Raw genomic sequence first — 20,878 nt, 5'->3', positions numbered from 1 at the left:
CACTCCCCTCCTCTAAGTCTAAGGAGCAGGCCAGCCGCTCCCCCTCCCCAAGGGGCTGTAGCAGGAGCAGCAACAACCGGGGGGGGGGGGTCCAGCAGCCAAGTAGTAGAGAAGGGGGGGTTGTCTGGCCCAGCCAAGGGAATAGCGGCGGCGGCGGCGAAAGCCCAGGGCCTAGCAGCAGCCTCCCACCTCCCTCCAAGCCAGAAGGCTATAGGAAAGAAGTCAAAAGCCACTCTACTGGCCACTAGAGAAGCAGGGGCTGTGCCAAAGCAATCAGGAACCTGCTAGAACCAGTTAAGACAGGCAAGCTAATTAAGACACCTGGAGCCAATTAAGAACATACTAGAATCAATTATGACAGGCAAACCAATCAGGACACCTGGTTTAAAAAGGACCTCCCATGGGTTAGTGGAGGGCATGCAAGGAGCAGGTAGTGAGAAGGTATGCAGCTAGAGGAGTACAAATGTGACCAGGCTTCAGGAGGAAGATCCTGTGGTAGGGATAAAGAATGTGCTGTAGGGGCGTTATGGGGAAGTAGCCCAGGGAGTTGTAGCTGTCATGCAACTGATACAGGAGACATTGTTGACAGCTGCTATCCACAGGGCCCTGGGCTGGAACCCAGTGTAGAGGGTGGGTCTGGGTTCCCCCTATCCCCCCAACTCCTGACTGGACACAGGAGGAGTTGACCTGGTCTGTGAGCAACATCAGAAGGGAAGGTCTAATTTGGAAAGGGATCTGGCCTGTCCCTGACTCACTAGGTGGGACAACAGAGACTGCAGAGATTGTTCTCCATTTCCCCCATGCTGGCCAGTGATGAGGTTAGTTGAATGCACAGCAGGTTTGAGCCTCTAGTAGAAGTAGCCAAACTGAGGGCTGCTGTGAATCTCTGAGGTGAGCAAATCCGCCAAAAAGCACAGGACCCACCAAGGCAGAGGAGGAACTTTGTCACACTACATAAGATGCACTAGTGAAGTCAGAACAAATTAAAATTTCATACAGACAATGACTGGTTTATACTGCTCTATAGACGCTACACTGAAATATAAGTACAATATTTACATTCCAATTGATTTATTTTATAATGATATGGTAAAAATGAGAAGGTAAGCCATTTTTCAGTAACAGTGTAAGCAAGTAATTTTTAAGAGCAGTGAAATTTGGGGGTACATAAGACAAATCAGACTCCTGAAAGGGGTACGGTAGTCTGGAAAGGTTGAGAGACCCTGATCTAACACACTGGTTACGTTTTTGGCATGTACCCAGCTAGTGGCTGGTCTACATAAGGATAAGAACCTACTACTAGCCAATTGAATTACTCCTTTAGTTCAAGTAGTAGAGGCCTGTGCCTTTGACATTGAAGGCTGTGTGTTCTAGCCCCATTGATAATCCAGACATTCAGCGTAGTTCACTTATATTTCTGTAGTTATGGAGCTTCACTTTTAGGCCATGTCTACACTACCAGCTAAATCGACACTGCTGCAATCAATGCAGTGGTGTCAATTTAGTGAGTCTGGTGAAGATGCAGTCTCCCATCGACTTAGTGTTCTCCCATCGATTTGAGTATTCCATCTCCCCGAGAAGCATAAGGGAAGTTGGCAGGAGAGCGTCTCCCGTCGACACAGCACAGTGTAGACACCATGGTAAATGAATCTAGCTATGTTGACTTCCGTTACATTATTCATATAACTGAAGTAGCATAACTTAGATCAATTTACCGCAGTAGTGTAGACCAGCAAGTTGCATTTCTGGCACCACTGCTATAACCTACTGAACACTTGGGTGCTATTAGGATGCGTATCCTGCTCACCTGGAACTCTTGGTCTTGGAGTCTCAGAAGAACAGACTTTGTGACATTTCTGGTACTTTCAGTTTGGCTGGAAATACTGTGGGAACAGCTTTTCTCCTCCTACTTCAGCACTATTGCAGCAGAAACAATAAAAGCCACTGGGGGGGGAGGAAAGATTTGTCCTTTTTTGAACCAAAGAAATGTTCAGGTTCAGTTTGCATTTCAGATAGATTCACAGAGATTGTCTTCTTCAGTCCAGTTCACTCACCTGTCTTAAAACTGAGCTATTGGTTTACATTATAACTGGGCTTCAGTCACATGGTGTGTGCTGATGCTAAAAACCTTGGGCCCTGGACCTGAGAGGCTGGTTCATGGGGCACAGAGGATGAGCGTAAAGTGGAAAACTGGGTCAATTTAAAACCCAGTGGTTTACTGGTGAAACAGCAGGAACTGAAGAGCATGGGCCAGGGTCCATTTTCTGATGTCACACTGACCTGAGCTAGCAAAGTTCAAGACACGAGGTCTTGGGCTAATGGTGGAGCAAGCAAAGGCACAGCGGAGAAAATAACCTCTTTGGTATTGGACAGGAAATAGTTTAACAGCCACACAGTGCAAAACTGGTGTGAAAGTCAAATGTGAGTTTAAAAGAGGTTTCTCAACACAGGAGAACTGTATCCAGATCCCAAGGTAAATAGCAGCAACCACCCAGTTCCGAGGCTGCTTTAAGAAGAGGAACTGTCAGCTGGCAGGGAATGTCTTGATCTGGGGACTCTGGTTAGAAGAGAGAATTTTACCACTCCCTTGGTGACGGCAGGCAGAAGTACCCTGACGTAAGGTTCCTGTACGAGAGAGATTTTTATAAACATACACAAGTTTAGCACTGTTTTGAGCTGTGGTTTTCAGGGAATACTATTGGAAAAGGGTGTTTGGCATGCCCACAACAGCGTCTCCCAGTCACTCGCAGTCTTTCCCGCTCTATGTAAGAAAGGGTTAAGCTGCTGATCCTCTAGTTAACCACCTCATCCTGTTCTGTCGGCTAAGTGGCGCCTCTGAGTTAGTAAGGAGCTTCCAAAACCCTGGAGACTTCGCCATCAGAGGGAGCCAGAAGGCCAGGGCTCCCCCCCGAAACTCGCTGCTGCTGCAGAAAACACACTTTGAAATCACACTACATATTCATCAAGTTCCTTTCACCCTAAACAGGCCTACATGTTAGAACAGTGCATGGGGGTGGGGGTAGAGGTATGGGGTGGAGAGAATGAAGGGATGCAGCAGAGTCTGGAGGACCAAATGCACAGAGCCTATAGGCAATGCATTGAAGGGAAACGGAGGGGTCTGAGGGCAATGTGGACTAATTATGGAAAGATGGGCCAAAAATGCAAGTGCCAAGGTATGACCGTAGTTCCCAAGTGTGTATGTTCCTGGACACGTGACTAAGTGTTCCTATGTCCATGCTGAAATGTACCTGTCTATAAGCAAAAGGGATAGCAAGGATGAAGTGGCATTTGTACAGATCTCAAAGCACTACACATGTGGAAACTGAGGCACAGAGCTGGCCCACATCACTCATCAAGTTACTGTCAGAGCTGGGGGAAAGGAGCCAGATCTCAAAGTTTGGTGTCCTGTACATTGGATCACATAGGGGCACAAGAAAGATTTTACACACTGCCTGTCCCCTAATAGCAAGCAGATACTATGAAAGAAACACACTACAAACTAGGCCTTATTCCCGTCCATCTCTCATTCCACCCAAAACTCCTTCTGATGCCAAGGAGAGATAAGAAGACTGACAGATTTATTTGGGCATAAGCTTTCATGGGTAAAAAACCACTTCTTCAGATGCATCTTATGGAGATGCACCACGAAAGCTTATGTCTAAATAAATCTGTTAGCCTTTAAGGTGCCACCAGACTCCGTGTTGTTTTTGTGGATACAGGCTAACATGGTTACCCCCTGATATAAGAAGATTGTTTAATCATCCTGCCTTCTGCACACATCTCCATCCCCAGTTCCACGGATGTCACGTTTCTACATTCACAGCCGTTCCTTAGCTGCTGAAACCACTGTTAACACAGTGTCAAAACCTTCATCAGAAAATAATAGGGGCATTTTAGCAATGGGGATTGGCAGAGGAGATCAGGAGTGAGAATGCATTTTCCCTGCAGCCAAATCAGAGGGACATGAATGAGGGAGTCAAATGTTGTCTGGTGGGGTATGTCCCCTTATTCTCTCCCCACAACTGGTTAAACTTAAAGACTGAAGAAGAAGCTGCAGGACATTTGGTCCTGGCTACCTTGTATCAGGAGTATGCTCCTGATCTTGGGACTGAGGCAGCCCCTCCAGTTGCACAGCATGGAGGCTTTTAGACTGTTTTTTCCTCTGCAATTAGGACACACACACAAAATCACCCCCTTTCCCCTCCCCCCACAACTAAAGTCAGCCACTAAGTCTGGGGAATGGTTTATTTCCCAGGTTAGCACAAAGCAGGGTCTCTGCATATCCCTGGAAACTGCAGAACAAAACACACTAAGATGTTAAAGGGCCATTTGTAACCAAATCCCAACACACCAGATACTGTTGGGATTATGTCCAAAATATTTTCCCAGAATACCCTCCCCCACCCCCGGCAAAAGGCCTCCTACAGATGTTTGGTGTCCACACCACAGATGTCATTCTTCTTGCAAGATGAGCTGACCCATTCTTTTCCCAAACACCCCTTATGTTTTGCAAGTTGCACTAGAAGTGTTATTTTTCTGTCCCCTTGAAAGAGACTGGGTATCGGGGGCGGGGGGAGGCTGGGGAAGGCCAACCTGTTTCCCCTCCCATGAGTGAATTACGGTTTACACAACTCCTGGAAGATGTCAAGTGCTAAAATCATTATCCCCTGGGAAACACACGTTCCTTTCTGCAGCAGTTTGCACCTATTCCAAGTTTGGCCTGTGTTTTACTAAAATCTGAATCCAGTCCCTCCACGAGTCGCGTTGGCCTCGCAGGAGCTCGGCGGGCACTCTACCCGCACCAGAAGAGGCAGGCACTGGCTGGAGGTGGTTTCTATAAAGCTTGATGGACCTGATCCAAACCCCACAGAAGTTCCTGGGAGTCTTTCCACTGACTTCAGTGTGACTCAGGCCTGCTGCCATTTGCCCACCATCCTAATGCACTTTGCTCAGACGGATGGTGATCAGAGTTTTCCCTGCCTTTGCTGGAGTTCACTGTCGGCATCTCCGCACACCACTGACATGGCTGCACTAGGGAGCGAGTTTTACTCCTCACTGACCAAGAGTTTTCCAAAGAGTTTTTTTGTTTTTTTGGTCTTTGCAATGTACTTTACGTCCTGGGATGGCAAGTATTTCAAACAACTGGGAAAAATGCCTCTGTCACTATCACTATCTGCAGACTACTCCATGCACACAGTTGCAATCCAGATCCTGCCACCAACTTTCCCCTTTTGCTTTTTCCCCCCTCTTCCAATGTGGCAGCCCTGTTAGGGCCTGATCCTATCCCAGTGGCAGAACTCCCATTGACTTTGATAAGAGCAGGAGTAGGTTCTCAGGGCCCAACTTTGCAAAGTGCTGAGCTCCCTCAACTTCCACTCACTTGAGCACCTCACAGGATCATGCCAACATCCTTCCCCCTGCAGCCCACCATCTGGAGGCTGATGATCCTACAAGGAGCTGAGCACCATCTGAGGGAGAGTAGGGCATCCTGCTCACCCACTGGGAGGATCGGGCCAAATGGTGACTTCAGTGGGAGCTGAAGGCACTCAGCACCTCTGCTGGGTCAGTCCCCCAAGAATGTTCCTCCTCCTTCTGACTCAATAGCAAATGACACATTCCACTGGGGAGAGAATTCCCAGTTCCCACCCCACTCGGGTTATTCCTCCAAGGCATCGGCCCTGAGCAACCCCCACTCCTTCCCTCCCCTGCTAATGACTAGCAACAGCTACGACATTTGCTCTAACACATGGGCTTTTGAATTTTGCCAGGCATTTTAATGGCTCAGGCGATAACCTCTACCCCTTCCTCCACCATTGAGAATCTGAGAAATCTGAAACTCAGAATCCTAGTGACACAGTAAGAGAGAGAGACCCTGACAAGGCACAGTGAAGAAAGAAGAAAAACTCATGCAGATACTAGACTAGATACTAGATAATTGCTCCCTTTCCAAAACATTTCAATTATTTTATCACTTATCAGCCATTTATCCCTCTCCATCTCCCCACCAGGTGAATTTAAATAAAAACAGAGCCTGATCCTCAACCACTGTAAAATGGTGCAAGTCTCTTGACTTCAGTGGAGCGATAGTGATTCAGCTCAGGATCTGGCCCCAAGAAACCTAGCACCATAATCTCCTGTCCCAGAACTCTGTAGTGCATCAAGAATTGTTTCTTCAGAGATAGGGTTTATTGCTAAAAATGTTTTGATCAGTCGTAGTTCATATTTACACTGATATGTTTTTAAAGGAATATTCAAGTAAACATTTCCAATATTTTCTGGCATAATCTCTAGCTTTTTTTATACACAAACATTAAAAATAAATAAACTGTACACAGAAAATTTCTTTTAACATCTCTACATTACTATATGTATTCCAAAACCAACAAAACAGACTCCACTCTTTCATAACTTTGTACTTTAAAAAAAAATCTCCTTTGTAATTAACCAGTAAACTCTTTTTAAAAAGGTAGAGAGCTTTGCAGATTAGTTGAAACATCTGAAAAAAGACAAAAATACAGCAAATAGAAATTAACATCTTCAAGGGCTTCTGTGTTGGTTTTTTGTTGAATCATCTTGACTGGAAATTTCCCCCTTCCCTTTTGCAGGGAAGTACTCAGATTTTAGTGAGATGGATTTAAAATGTGGTCCTATGTCTTTAAAATAATAATAATAATAATTAATAATAAAATAATAATAAACAGCTGCAATTTTCCCCTTCTTTTAAAAATCTCTATATTTACAAGGCTGGGTGCCCCCCCCCCCCCGTTGTGTTTTGTTAGAACGCTATATATGTATAAAAATAAACATCTGATTGTAGTGCTTAGCTTTGCCTCTGGCCTGCACTGCAGTTCCTTTCAGTTTTGCTTTTCCCATTTAAAATAAAATAAGTCAAAAACAGTGCAAGGGGTGTAATAAGGGGAGAGAAACGCACAAACAGATCCTCTTGTGAGCATGTGTCCATCTTTGTGTGTGTCCTTTCAGTCTCAGGGTCTCGGTGGGATGGAGGGGAAGGGGGACGAGTTGCATTGCGAGAGACAGCTAGGTACTGGGCTGGATGATGCCTCCTGGTGCACCGTTCCTCTGAGATCCCCATGCAACTGGGTTGGGATCCAGGGCAATGGAGACCGCCCCCCTCGCTGCAGTTGGGATCCCGGTGAGTCTGTCCAGGAGCCTGGCACTGGGCACGCCCAGCGCGGCGGAAGCGGCTCCCCAGCCCGGCTTAGCAGGAGCACTTGCACTCCGAGATCAGCGGGTACTGGACCGGGATCCAGGTGCAGTACTTCTGCCTGGACCAGCCCTGGCAGTACCAGCGCAGAAAGGTCTTGGGCACCGACTTGGCCGGCTTGCAGTACATGCCCTCGGGGAAGGAGCAGGACTTCTCGGCGAAGCAGCTGCCCTCCTTGATGAAGCGCGGCCAGAAGCGGACGCCCAGGTCCTTCCAGGTGTAGCGCACAGGGCAGTGGGTGTAGGCCCACAGCCACTGCAGGAACTTCCTCCGGGCCTTCTTGCCCAGCTTCATGCGGGCCCCCGAGGGGCTCTCGCCCAGCTCCAGCTTCTTCAGCTCGCCGGGCAGCGGCGCCGAGCCCCTGAGCCTGGGCGGGGGCGCCGGGCTGGAGAGGTTTCCCGGCGCCGGGGCGGCCACCGACATGAAGGCGGGGTCGAAGCTGCTGCCCAGCTTCTTCCTCAGCGTCCGCTCGTCCAGGTCCTGCTCCTTGGGGTCGTACTCGGGGTCCGGGTGCTCCAGGATGTCCTTGACGGGCAGGTTGTCGCTCGGGGAGGGCCGGAGGCGGAGGTAGGGCTGGCCGGAGCCGCGTTGCAGCAGCAGCCAGCCGGCCCAGAGCAGGAGAGTCTGCGGCCCCTTCATGCTCCCGCCGGCGCAGGCAGGCCCCGGGCGGCGGCCGGGACTCGCCCCGGGATGGTTTCCGAGCTCTCGCTACTGCCCCGCGCTGCCCCTTGCCAAGTCCAGGGGAGTCATAAATAGGCCGAGACAAAGTCCAGCGAGGCCCGTCGCTTTAAATAGCTCCCCCGGGGCTGCTGGGACTCAGCATCGGCGGCTCCCCGCTGCCGCAGCCGGGCGAGCAGCCCTGCGCCCCGCCGAGCAGCCTCCCGAAGGGCCACGGCGTCTTCCCCCTCCGCGGCTCGCTCCCTCCCTCCGCTCTGTCTGGCTCCACAAGATTCACAGCGGCCCCGGCTCCATCCCCATGGTGACAGCTGGACTTAGAGCCACGACAGCTTGTCTAGACGCTGGGACAGGGTTTGGCGTGAGACTGGAGCCCAAGAATAAACCCCTCTTTATAGACGGGGAGCCGGGCAAAGGGTCCGGCCGGCGGCAGCGAGGGGGAGGGGAGAGTCCTGCACACGCACTAACAGCTGCAGCTCGGGCTGGGGGGGGTCTCCCCACTTTTCCCTTCCCCGCCCTGCGATCGGAGCAGGCCGCTGCCTCAGGCGGACACGCAGCGCTGGCCGAGTGGCGCGGAGCTCGGCCCCATGGCTGGGTTCGCCTTGTGCCGGGCAGCTCCGGGATCGGGGCGCCGGGGTGCGGGAAGCTGGACTTAGCCCCCGAGGGTCCTCCCCGGGCTCATCCTCCTAGCGAGTCGCTCTCCCACCCACAACAGGTCCGCACCCGGCTCCGGGCTGTAAATCCCCCGCTGCCCCGGCCCGGGCAGGACGCAGGCTGGTGCTCCGCGCTGCGCACTAGGGACCCGGCGCCGTCCTCGGGGGCTCCCTGCCCGGTGAGGGCAGCGCGGGTCGCATGAAGCAGCAGCTCTCGGAAGGGGCTGTGCACAGGGGGCCAGGGAACCCCCTGCTCTGCGAACAGCCCGTGGCGAGCCCCAGCCCTCAGCGAGCCCAGGCTGCAGAGGAGCTGCCCATTCCCCCGCCCGTCTGCGGGGTGCCTCGGTCACTTCAACGCCCGCTCGCTCCGTGCACGGGGAGGGAGCCGCGGGCAGCGCATCCACGCCTGGGCTGGGGCGGGGGGGTCTGCAGGCTGCGCGGGCGGTCCCGGCGGAGGAGCCCTGCCTGGACCCCGATCCTGGGGCACTGGCAGCCCGGCTCCCTTTGCCCGCCTGGCTGCGGCTGCTGTGCCCTGCGGAGGGCAGGGACCCACGTGCCCGCTCCGCTCTGCGCTGCCCAGCTGCTGCCCGGCCGCCGCGCACTGCCGAGCGCCCCGCGCGAGCCCAAATTAAATATCCCCCTCGCCGGCGCGAGGTGTCAGCTGGAACTGCCCACCGCTGTCACTTTCCCCACGCTCCCTGAGTGACAGCCCCCCGCCTGCGCCGGGGGGCCCGCTGGGTCCTAATGCCCAGCCCTCCAGCCGCTCTCAACCCTTTCCCTGCTACTGGGGCTTGCAGAGGCTCAAAGATGGACCCGTCAGGGCAATATATGGCACCTCTGCCGGGCTTAGCTAGGTCTCTGCTGGCCGAGCTTGCGTCTGGCTGCATGGCCCTCCCGGGAACAGTCGGTGTGCTGGAGAGCACTGCAAGGGTTAACACGAAAACAGAGGTGTCAGATAATGCTGCAGAGGCTGCTGAGCGACCACTGGGAGCTGCTGCAGGCACTTGTTTTGGAAAGCAGGGGAACCTGGTGCTTCTCACACGCTGCTGTTTTGCAGAGAGATCAGGGCCAGCCAAGCAATGGTCTATTGTGACCCCGCTCTTTTTGGAGGGCTCATCATGCACTGGACCTAGCTCTCCGTCTCTGCCAGCAGGGCCACGGGAGTATTACAAGCCAGATCCCTGACCCCTTCCAGCATCAGGACCAGAAGAGAAGCAAGCAAACATGGCATGATTTCCCCCCACCACACCCCCTCTTCCACCCTGCAAATTAGAAGGCCAGCCCTGAATGAGGTCACCTTTGGACAGACAACTTAGTGACTTATGCTGCTCTGGGGAAGTGACCACTGCATGGGATAGCAGTAAGCTCTGCTGCGGGTGGGCACATGGGACCAAAAGTCTGCTCTCAGTTTCACCAGTGTAAATTCGGAGCAAGTCCATTCACTTAAAGAGAATCAATCATTTAACAGGAGCAGAATTTTGTCCATAGTGTTTAGACAACTAGATGACACAAACACTGCACATTATCCCACACCCAAGGGAATGTTCCTACAGTTTGTGTAGACACTTAAACCATACAGAAAGTTGGTTTCTTTCCTTGCGATGTCACAGAACTTTCTGATATCCCCCCAAACCCACACTTCCTGATTAAGGACAAATCCACCAGGTTTTGCCCAACAGGTGCCTTAACTGTACCTCTTAACAGCTTCCAACTTGACCGGGAACTAGATCATTGAGTTCAGTGGTTCTCAGGCTGTGCCACTTGCCACTTCAGGCAGGTGCAGTGTTGAACCATCTGTCAGTCTTCAGGCAGTGGTGTTTCTTGTACTGTAGGCCAAGTTTCTTTCAGTGTCCTAGAGACTCTTTTGAGGGACTAAACGGAAAAAAAAACCCTGCGTTTCTTTGGAGTACATTTCAAGCAGGACCACATTTGTGGATGACTCCAAAATTGGAGGAAGGGCAAACCTACAAGCAGATAGAAGCAAACTACAGAGGAACCTGGAGATAGAAGAGAAGTGGGGGTCGCAGGCGATGAAGGGAGATTGGTACCAAGGATTGCAATGTCCTGCCCCAGAGGACAGGAAATAGATCAGATACAACTAGCGAAATGTAACAGCCTCACCACCCATCGTTCTAGTGATTTGGTTTTCAGCTTATCTCCTAATATTGCTTTTTCAAGTAGCCAAGTGCTGCAGCAGCTGCAGGGAAGGCAAGGGATTGGGATGAGAAGGCTGTTGACAGAAGTGTCCAAGACTAGATCTTAAGAAGTGGTCCAGACTAATGAAACATCTCAGATGTAGCTGAGAGCCACAGCCAGTGCAGGGCCACGCTGCTTCTTTCTGCACAGAACATGGATCCCACTTTTGTTTCTCTAGCTAAAAAGCAATAAACACAGGACAAGAGAGAGTCTGCATGTGCATTGACTTGGGTTCCCATACATATGGCCTTCGCAGGGCCATTCTACCAGTTGTGAGCATGTCAGGTGGACATGGCCCAGGGTTTGAAGCAGAAATTTTTTAGCAACATAATGTTTTTGGTTGCCATTCTCAGCCTCTGCCACATGTGAAGGGGTGGACAGAGATTCTTGAGGAGGAGCAGCTCTGAGCCAGATGGAATCTCAAATGTCATCAGTGCTAATTGTGGTCCTTTCCCTCTCCAGAACGGCAGTGCTGCTCCATGGCAGCCCATATCCCCTTCAAAGCCTTTTTATCACTATGCACAAAACTAAAATGTGCTAAGTGTAGTGAGTCAGTGTCCAGTTTTGACCAGACTGTGACTTCCCATTCTCCCTTGCACAAAATCCCAGTGCACGGTTGCTGGAACATAACCTCCAAGGAGAGTCTTACTCCACAACTGAATGTCCTGTATTTGTGCATATCTATGGATCTGCAGCACACGAGGGTAAGACCTCGCTCAGAGCATCACTACAGTTTAAGAGAAACACCTCTTCCACCCTGGAACCTCCTGGCTTAAAGTAAAGCTGGGTTAAGGCAGTTGGAACTTCACGCTATTTCCTTCCCCCCTTTCAATATGGGAGGAGGCTAAGGATAATAACCTCTCATCTGAGACATGTACCCACAAGCTTGTAGGCTCAGGGGGTTGGAGCATGAGGACTGGTGTATGTTAACATAGTGAAAAACCCAAGCCCTTCTCACCTCCTTAACCTCTGCATTGCTCTCCACTGACATCAGCATTGAATGTGGTCCAAAAATTGGACACACAGCTGGCTTCTCCGTGCTGACAGTATGAAAGAACATTCTTGCCCGTGCCCGTCACTCCCTCACAAAGGCATGATGTAACCAGTCGCCCAGTGGGGCCAAAGCAGGGCAAATAAGGAAATGGGGTGTACTAGTGAGGCAAATTCTCACCATGCACCTTCAGGAAACCAGGGTGCCCCAGTCAGGAGGACATTTGTGGGCCCCATGCAGGATATAAGCCGATCACAGATGGCTAGATGCAGGATGCACCTGACAAACAAATAAAAAGGGCATTTCCCATTTCTTTTTCACTTCTACTCTTCATTCAAGATAATGTCAAATTATATAATGGAAGAATGTTTTAAATAAGGTTTTTAGGTACTGGGCCAGATCCTTAGCTGCTGTAAATCAGAATAGGCCCGTTGACATCAGTGGAGAGACACAGACTTACACCAGCTGAAGATCTGGCCTCTAGCATTTTCCAACTACAGTAATTAAAATATCATAGAATCAAAGAAGTGCAGGGCTGAAAGGGACCTCGAGCGGTCATCTACTCCAGGGGCTCTCAACCTTTTTCTTTATGAGAACCCGCCAACATGCTATAAATGCTCCATGGCCCAGCTGTGCCACAACAACCCTTTTTCTGCATATAAAAGCCAGGGCCGGCATTCGTAGAATCATACAATCATAGAATCTCAGGGTTGGAAGGGACCCCAGGAGGTCATCTAGTCCAACCCCCTGCTCAAAGCAGGACCAATCCTCCAAGCATTAAGGGATAGCAAGCAGAACAATTGCCTGGGGTCCCATGCCACAGGGGGCACAGCAAAACTAAGTTACTCAGGCTTCGCTTCAGCCCCAGGTGGCAGGGCTCAGGGCCCCAGGCTGCAGGCCTGCACTGCGGTGCTTTGGCTTTCTGCCCTGGGATGTAGCGAGTCGAACACTGGCCCTGCTTGGCAGACCCTCTGAAACCTGGTCACGGCCCCCCAGGGGACCCCAGGCCCCTGGTTGAGAACCACTGATCTAGTCCAGCTCCCCTGTGCTGAGGAAGAACTAAGTAAACCTAGACCATCCCTGAGAGGCATTTGTCTGTCCTGTTCTTAAAAACCTCCAATGACAGGGATTCCACAACCTTCCTTGGAAGCCTGTTCCAGTGCTTAACTATTCCTACACATTTTCCTAATATGGAACCTAAATATCCATAGCTGCAGATTAAGCCCATTACTTCTTCTCCTACCTTCAGTGGACATGGAGAACAATTGATCCCCATCCTCTTTATAACAGCCCATAACAGATTTAAAGGTGGTTATCAGGTGGGTCCAACTCCTCCCTCCCCCCTGTCTTTTTTTTCTCAAGGCTAAACATGCCCAGTTTTTGTAACCTTTCCTCAGAGCTCGGGTTTCTAACCCTTTTACCATTTTGGTTGCTCTCCTTTGGAGTCTCTCCAGTTTGTTCACATCCTTCCTACAGTGTGGTGTCCAGAACTGGACACATTACTCCAGCTGAGTCCTTACCAATTACAAGTAGAACTGGACAATTACTGCCTGTGTCTTACATATGACACTCCTGTTAATACACCCCAGAATATTAGCCTTTTTATATTGTTAGCATCACACTGTTGACTCACATTCAGTTTGTGATCCACTCTAACCCCCAGATCTTTTCCAGAAGTACTACTGCCTAACCAATTATTCCTCATTTTGTGCTTGTGCATTTGATTTTTATTTCCGTACTATTTTGCACTTGTCTTTATTGAATTTCATCTTCTTGGTTTCAGACCAATTCTCCAATTTGTCAAGGTGATTTTGAATTCCAGTCCTGTCCTCCAAAGGGCTAGCAACCCCTCCCAGCTCAGTGTCATCTGCAAATTTTATAAACATCCTCTCCACTCCATTGTCCAAGTCATTAATGAGAATATTGAATAGTACCAGACCTAGGACTGACCCCTCTGGGACTCCACCATATACATCCCTCCAGTTTGGCAGCAAACTGTCGATAACTATTCTTTGAGTATGGTTTTTCAACTAGTCACTATAGTAATTTCAGCTAGACCACATTTCTCTAGTTTGCTTATGAGAATGTCATGGGACTGTGTCACAAGTCTTATTAAAATCAAGATCTATCACATCTACTGCTTCTCCCCTATGCATTAGGCCAGTAACCTGTCAGAGAAGGAAGTTAGGTTGGTTTGGCATGATTTGTTCTTGACAAATCAACACTGGCTATTCCTTATAACCCTATTTATTGTTTGATTGTTTAATAATTTGTTCCAGTATCTTTCCAGGTATCGACGTAAGGCTGACTGATCTATATTCACCAGGTCCTCTTTGTCTCCCTTTTTAAAATTAAAGACAGGGACTACATAAGTCCTTCTCCCATCCTCTGGGACCTCACCTGTACTCCCTAAGTTCTCAGAGATAATCACTAACATTTCAGAGTCTGCTTTAGCTACTTCCTTAAGTAACCTAGGATGAATTTCATCAGGCCCTGCAGACTTAAATACATCTCACTTAAAAGTTAAAAGATTAAAAAAAAAACCACAAGCCAAACTTCCTCTCCCCCAATATATTTACACATTCCAGGCCTTCTTTATGCATGATAATTAAGGCTGATTGCCTAGCAAGGCAAAAATGGAAAAGGCATTTCTTTGACTTGACAAAAAAATACAAAAGTCATAATTTTCATTTAAAAGAAAATGGACTAGTCATGGCACACAAGGTTTTAATTAGTGTTATGTATATTTTCCAGTAGAAATATATTATATAGCTGTCATCAATATGTTTAAAGCATATGAACACCATCAGCCATGCACAGGGCTAGGTTATGACTTGTACTACACATCTGCACAGAACCACACTTACCTCTCATGAAGACTTCCCAGACCTTGTGGCAAAAATACAGCCTTAACGATGAAGCCAACCAGAAGAGTACACTCCCAATAATTGCTCTGCAGTTAAATGTTAAAAAAATCGTTCAGAAGTCTGGAGATTCAGAATAAAGGCACTAGAGAAAGCCTTAAGTCTGACCTGGTTCACAGTTTACAGGCTCTTCCTATCCAAGTACCCACTTACCTCCAACTACCCTACAGTGATATCTCCTTGCCTCTTCCCACCTCCAGCATGGGACACAGAACTCACCTGCTCTACTACAAACACAGCTCTGCCTCCCGCAGAGGAACCACCAATCTACACAGGGACATTCTTCCACTTCAGCAGCCCATTGAGGCCTTGTCTGGACAAGGGGGAAAGGTTTTTTTAAATTGAATTAGCTATCTAGAGGGAGGAATTCAGGGCTGGCCAGCTAAGCCAGGTTTTAAGGTGTTAAACTGCATCTCCAGAATGCAGAAATACCACTGGTTCTAAGCGGTATTTAAAATGGGGTTAGTTGCCTTGAGACTGCTAACTTGTTTCCAAAAACAACCCCTAGCATCTCCTCTTTTATACTCCAGATACACTGGAGAAACGTCACTATCTCAGATCCACCATTACACTGTCAGCTGGAGACCCCGTCAACCCCATCCTCCATCCAAAGTACAGAAGAGATGTAACACTCCGCACATCTCTTCATCTCCTAATAAGACTCAGACACTAGTCTACAAGGAGACTGCTATACCTGCACCACATTAAGGCCCACAGAAATCACAGCATAAGATCATTACTATATCTACATCATATACTTGGGTAACTCACAAGTATATGACATGTTGGGAGGGGACATGGTACAAGAGTGATGGTTGTGGTGGAAACTGTACTATGGATTTTCAGTGTCAAACATTTGCAAGGGAGTGGGTTAAATTTTAACCCTGACTTAGAATTTCCTCCCTTTCAAATATTTGTGCTTCTGTTACTACAGTGTTTTAATCAGCCTTTCTTCTTAAGTAAATGTTGTGTATTTACAAGCTCCATCACAGTGAAATAATTCACTGTCCAATTTCCCTCTTGAGTAGCAGAACTGTTGGTGAAGGAAATCTTCTCTCTGATGCCTTGGGATGAAACTGATTCTAAGGCTGGACCACCAGCTGGACTGAGCAGGGGTATTTAAAAGGGGTGGTCTGACAAACATGGCAATAGCACACCACTGTGGTGTCTGGGCACTCCACCCCAGCAGCACAATAGGGAGTGCAGTTAAATCTCACATGGTACTTCCCCCATGTTGTCTCCATTCAGATATGTCCTCGCAGCTAAAGGGCTGATGGAAAAGAAAGTCTTATTTAAAAAAATTAGCTCCATCTGGAATTTACCTTCTCCTTGGATACGCACCCTTTCTATAGACCAGGCTGTTCTGTGTGCCCTGCCTTACTTTCCTGTCCTCATTGCTAAATATTTTTCTAGCCGTTTAGTTCCTTGCGTCTTTCACTACTCTCCACCATGGGACTGTTCTCCATCTCCCTCTGTCCCTCCTGCCCTTTGTCTCACTAAGCTATTCCCCAGAATGCTTTTCCTCCCGCATCTCTAGAGACACACATGCACATTGTTTCCTACTATTCCTATTAATATTCTGAATTTCATTCTCTTCTTCTATTGTTAATTCCTTCCATAGTCACTTGTATTTTGTTTTTTCAAAGACCAATTTTGGTTGCATTATCTCCACTGCTTCCATACCCTATATCTCTCCAGCCTTCAATCTTCTTGCCATTCCTTATGTTCTAGCAACTGTTTTACTGGATTGGATATATGGTCCATCTAGTCCTGGATCCTCCTAATGCAGTAGTGTGCCCAGGGGGAGGTTTCTTCCTATCTCCACAAAGGTAGTGGTTGGCTTTGCCTGTAGACTAGACACCCCAGGGGGCTGCAATGAAAGCTTTTCACCTCCCGGTTACTAGTCTGAATCCATCAGTAATGACCATAAGTCATGCCATTAGATAGCCTATATCTAATAGATTTATGGTCTCAGTCCAATTCCTTGTGGGCAACTTTCCACAGGATAAAAAGGAAAAAGAAAAGACATTTAATCACAAATATGTTTTTGTGTGCACACAACCACTCACAAAGCACACACTGATTACCCTGGCCCTGCTCTTTTGGGCAGGTGATCTTACCCTTTGACAGGTTTATTTCTTTAGGAAATACCCAGAAGAATTGGCCCACTGTGTTACACCCTGAAGTTACAGACCTAGCTCATGCTCATTAATGGGAATTTTGTGTGAGTAAGCTCTATTGGATCAAGTCCCCAGATACTGGGGGGCAAACTCTCTTCTACTGACATAGCTAAAGGGAATGTTCCTAAACAGATCCTTATATTCTTGCCTACTTTTCAAAAATGTGGAACCAAGAGATTCCCTACCAACATTGGCATGGCGTCCTTCCTCACATGTGTTGATATAACACAATGTTGCCATGCCATGTTGCACAAGGTGACTGATGTCAGCACTATTCAGATGGCAGGAGAACTGTTCAGGATAGCTTCTTCTGAAAATGTAACAGAGAAAGGGCTAGAGTATGCCACAAGAATCTAAGGGTGGTGCATTGCTTTGCCACTCCAGGAGCATTCCAGGGAAGGAATCATGGCTCAGAGAATTCTGCTCCCCCCTTGCTCCTGGGGGAAAGTAATTTTCTGCTAGCCTATATCAGCCACAAATTACTATCCCTATCCCAACCCCCATGCCAGCCAGTGCAGCCAATGTGCTGCCCATCCCCCCATCCAATCCACACCCAGTACTTGCCCATCTGTTCTGAGAAAGGAGTAAAGGGGCATACAATGCTCCTTCCTCTTGTGCACCTGGTGGCCATGCTGAGATGTAAGGAAAGTTCTTGCTTCCCGGTTCAGGCATACAGCTCAAATCACAATCTAGCCCTATGTGTTTAATACATTTAGGCAAAGGCAAACATTGCTCAATATAGCTACAAGGAATCTCTGTATATTGTAGATGAACCAAAACACGGTCAAAGTGCTCCTCTGGTCCCCATTATTATAGTGGCTGAAAATCTCACAATCTTTAATGTATTTATCCTCACGAGACCCCTATGAGATAGGCAGTATTATCATCCCTTTTTTATAGATGGGAAACTGAGGTCCAGAGAGACTAGTGAATTGCCGACCAAGGAGGTCTGCAACAGAGCAGGGAATTGAGACTTGGCTTCCAAACCGCAGGCGAGCATCATAACCCCTGGACAGGCCTTGGTCCAAGAGACCAGTAATACATCATGTTGTTCCCAGTGAGAGAATGTCTAGTAGAGGGCACAGTAACACAGGCAGGAGGAATTTCCATAACGGTTTAACTAAATACATTAACATTTGTTGTAAAAATAAAAAATCAAAGTCAGAATTGTTTCTTTCACCGAGATTTTAAATAGAATTACGGGAGGCCACAAATAAATAAATAAATAAACATTAATAATTAATAATATAATAATAAACAACCCACACAACCCAAATGAAATTTCAAGACACTTAACTAAAAATTACGAATTAAATTCTGTTCTCAGGTCATGTAGGACCACTGAAGTAAGGCCCTTTCTATGCTATGGCCCTGTCCATAGTGCAAGGTAAAACCATGTTACTCTAGCCAGTGAGTCTCAACCCATGGTCCATGCGTCGCTTGCGGCCCAATGAGCACACAGCTGCAGCCCATGCAACATCCTTAGGGCCATACAGTTAATTTATATATTGTGTGGATGTGGCCCACATAATACATAGAGCGCTGGATATGCAGCCCACAATAGTAACTAGATTGAGTCTAGTCAATTCATGACATACTCATTTACCACAAACAGTTTGAGCTGTTTCCCCACGGCAGATTTCCTACCTCTAACCAGTCTGCATCTCTAGAGACATACATGTTTGCAGGTCCACGCTCACTGTGCAGCCTGTGATGTTGCACTCCATATGATTTTATGAAAATATGCTAATAAGTGTGAATATAATGTAACTGGAATATGCTTCATGCAGAAGGTCTCTTGTAAGGTATCATTACAAAGCTTATAATCTACTGAGGGTGGTCATCCTATTTGTATAAATGTATCATTCTTGTATCTGAAACTAGAAATATAAAATATAACTCTGAGGTCCTACTGTAATTATGCAAAGTGTGGGCCATTAATGGTGGTTTGGAATCTTGATGGCTCCCATCAACTAGAACAATTGGTTGTAAATGGCTCTGTTTACTTGCAAGCCTTCCTGTGAGTCAGGTCAGGAAGAATGAAGGCTTGGGGTCTCACAGGACATATGACCATGTCACCTGGAACTGGAATCTATCTTATACCTGGTGCTTTTCCATTCAGAAGGAGGGGTGGGGACTCAGAGAGACAAAAGATTCCCACCTTGTGCCAAAGCTATATGAAGGGGTGGAACAAAACAAAGGAGATTCCAGTCATAAGAAATCCCCTAGTTACCACCTGGGCTGGAGCTAACAAGAACTGTACCAGGGGAAAGGATTGGGCCCAGACTAGGAAGGAGTCCAGTCTGTGAAAGAAGCTTATTGGAACATCTCTGAGGGTGAGATTTTATCTGTAATCAGTTTCTTAATGCATTAAGCTTAGACTTGCATGCTTTGTTTTATTTTGCTTGGTAACTTACTTTGTTCTGTCTGTTATTACCGGGAACCACTTAAATCCTACTTTTTATACTTAATAAAATCACTTTTGCTTATTAACTCACCCAGAGTAAGTAATTAATACCTGGGGGAGCAAACAGCTGTGCATTATCTCTCTATCAGTGTTATAGAGGGCTGACAATTTATGAGTTTACCCTGTATAAGTTTTATACAGGGTAAAACATATTTATTTGGGGTTTGGATCCCACTGGGAGTTGGGTGTCTGGGTGCTGGAGGCAGGAGCACTTCTTAAGCTGTTTTCAGTTAAGTCTGCAGCTTTGGGGTGCGTGGTTGAGACTCTGGGTCTGTGTTGGAGCAGACTTGTGTGTCTGGCTCAACAAGGCAGGGTTCTGATGGCCCAAACTGGCAGAGAAAACAGGCTCAGAGGTAGTCTCATCACATCAGGTGACAGTACCAAGGGAGTTTCTGTGACTGAACCCATCACACTGCCAAACTGTGTTTGCATCAGTGCATTGTGGGAAAATTTGGGAAGCTCTCCTACACGCCTGAGCACTTTGACACTTGAGTCACCAGCACCACATGGGGCTATGCAGTCCAGGATATCTTACTGCTCAGGCAGCAGAGAGGAAGGAGAGACCAGCCAAACCAATTACACATGTAGAGTTAGGGATTTTTGCCCACAATGAACAGAAACAGTCTGCCAAACCTGTTTCAAGAAGACAACCATATGCCAGCCTACGCCTCTGGCAGGGGCAAAACACTGTCTGTTGCAATGGTTATTAACCGATTACCAGCCATGTGGTGTGGGGAAACATCCCATGCTGAGAGCCAACCGCATCACTAAATAGTTACCACTGGGTTATAATCAAGCTGGGCAAAGCCTATATTGTGACTCATACACAGGATGGCCAATATTTGGTTAGTAACCATGGCAGCAAACCATGAGTTCCCCAAGTCAGTGGCCTCATTAGGCCAGATGGTTGTCTCCTATAACCGGGTAGCAATTTTGCTATGCACAAGGCCAATCCTCCGTCCTCCCAGCAGTCTGTGCAGAAGGATGTCCCAGAGAGCATTGTTCCCGCATGCCGCTGGAACCAATCTGTGTATGTGTGCCCTTTGGACGCTCTGTCCTCTGCGGAGGCATTACAGGGCAGCTGCCGAGACTTCCACCAAGCTTCAAGGTGTCCATGTCGAATCATGCTGCAAGAGTTCCCTTCCAAGGCTTACCTTGCGGATGTAGCCCCGCCACCTCCATCAGAGGGGTCCTGGGCTCAAAGTACCTATCAGCCACTGAACTGTTAAGCCCAGAGACTTCCTTGCACATCAAGAGCCGAAGCTATAGCCTCCCAGCCCTTGATAGGAAAGCAGGTCACACAGCAGCCAGAGGGCTGCCTCCCCAGAGAGGCCAGGGCTGCCAAGACTTGTGCAGCTCCAGCAGTGACATTTCTCACTAGTGCCAGTCACTTCTCGCCACTGTCAGGTGCCCCCGAGCAGTGAGAAGGATGTGGGTGGAGGCCGGGGTGTCCCTCTCCCACCTCACAGAAGCAGGGGCTTCAGGGAGCTGGTGAAGCTATCAGAGGTCAGTGCCTTTTACCACTGCTGTCCATTATGTTGCCTTCAGTCCTGTTTCCAGCCTGCCC

General features: G+C 48.3%; 1 protein-coding gene across 1 annotated transcript; it reads right to left on the bottom strand.

The window, feature by feature from the left end:
• Positions 1-6,274: 6,274 nt before the first annotated feature.
• Positions 6,275-9,208, bottom strand: LOC140917896 (noggin-2-like). The gene has a single exon (XM_073361419.1). It carries the CDS (start codon positions 7,862-7,864, stop codon positions 7,220-7,222), a length of 645 nt encoding a protein of 214 aa, XP_073217520.1. The 5' UTR covers positions 7,865-9,208; the 3' UTR covers positions 6,275-7,219.
• Between the last annotated feature and the right edge of the window lie 11,670 nt (positions 9,209-20,878).

The sequence above is a fragment of the Lepidochelys kempii genome, chromosome 10 (genome assembly GCF_965140265.1).
Source record: "Lepidochelys kempii isolate rLepKem1 chromosome 10, rLepKem1.hap2, whole genome shotgun sequence".
NCBI classification, from domain to species: domain Eukaryota; kingdom Metazoa; phylum Chordata; order Testudines; family Cheloniidae; genus Lepidochelys; species Lepidochelys kempii.
This window is presented reverse-complemented; position numbering and strand designations above follow the sequence as displayed.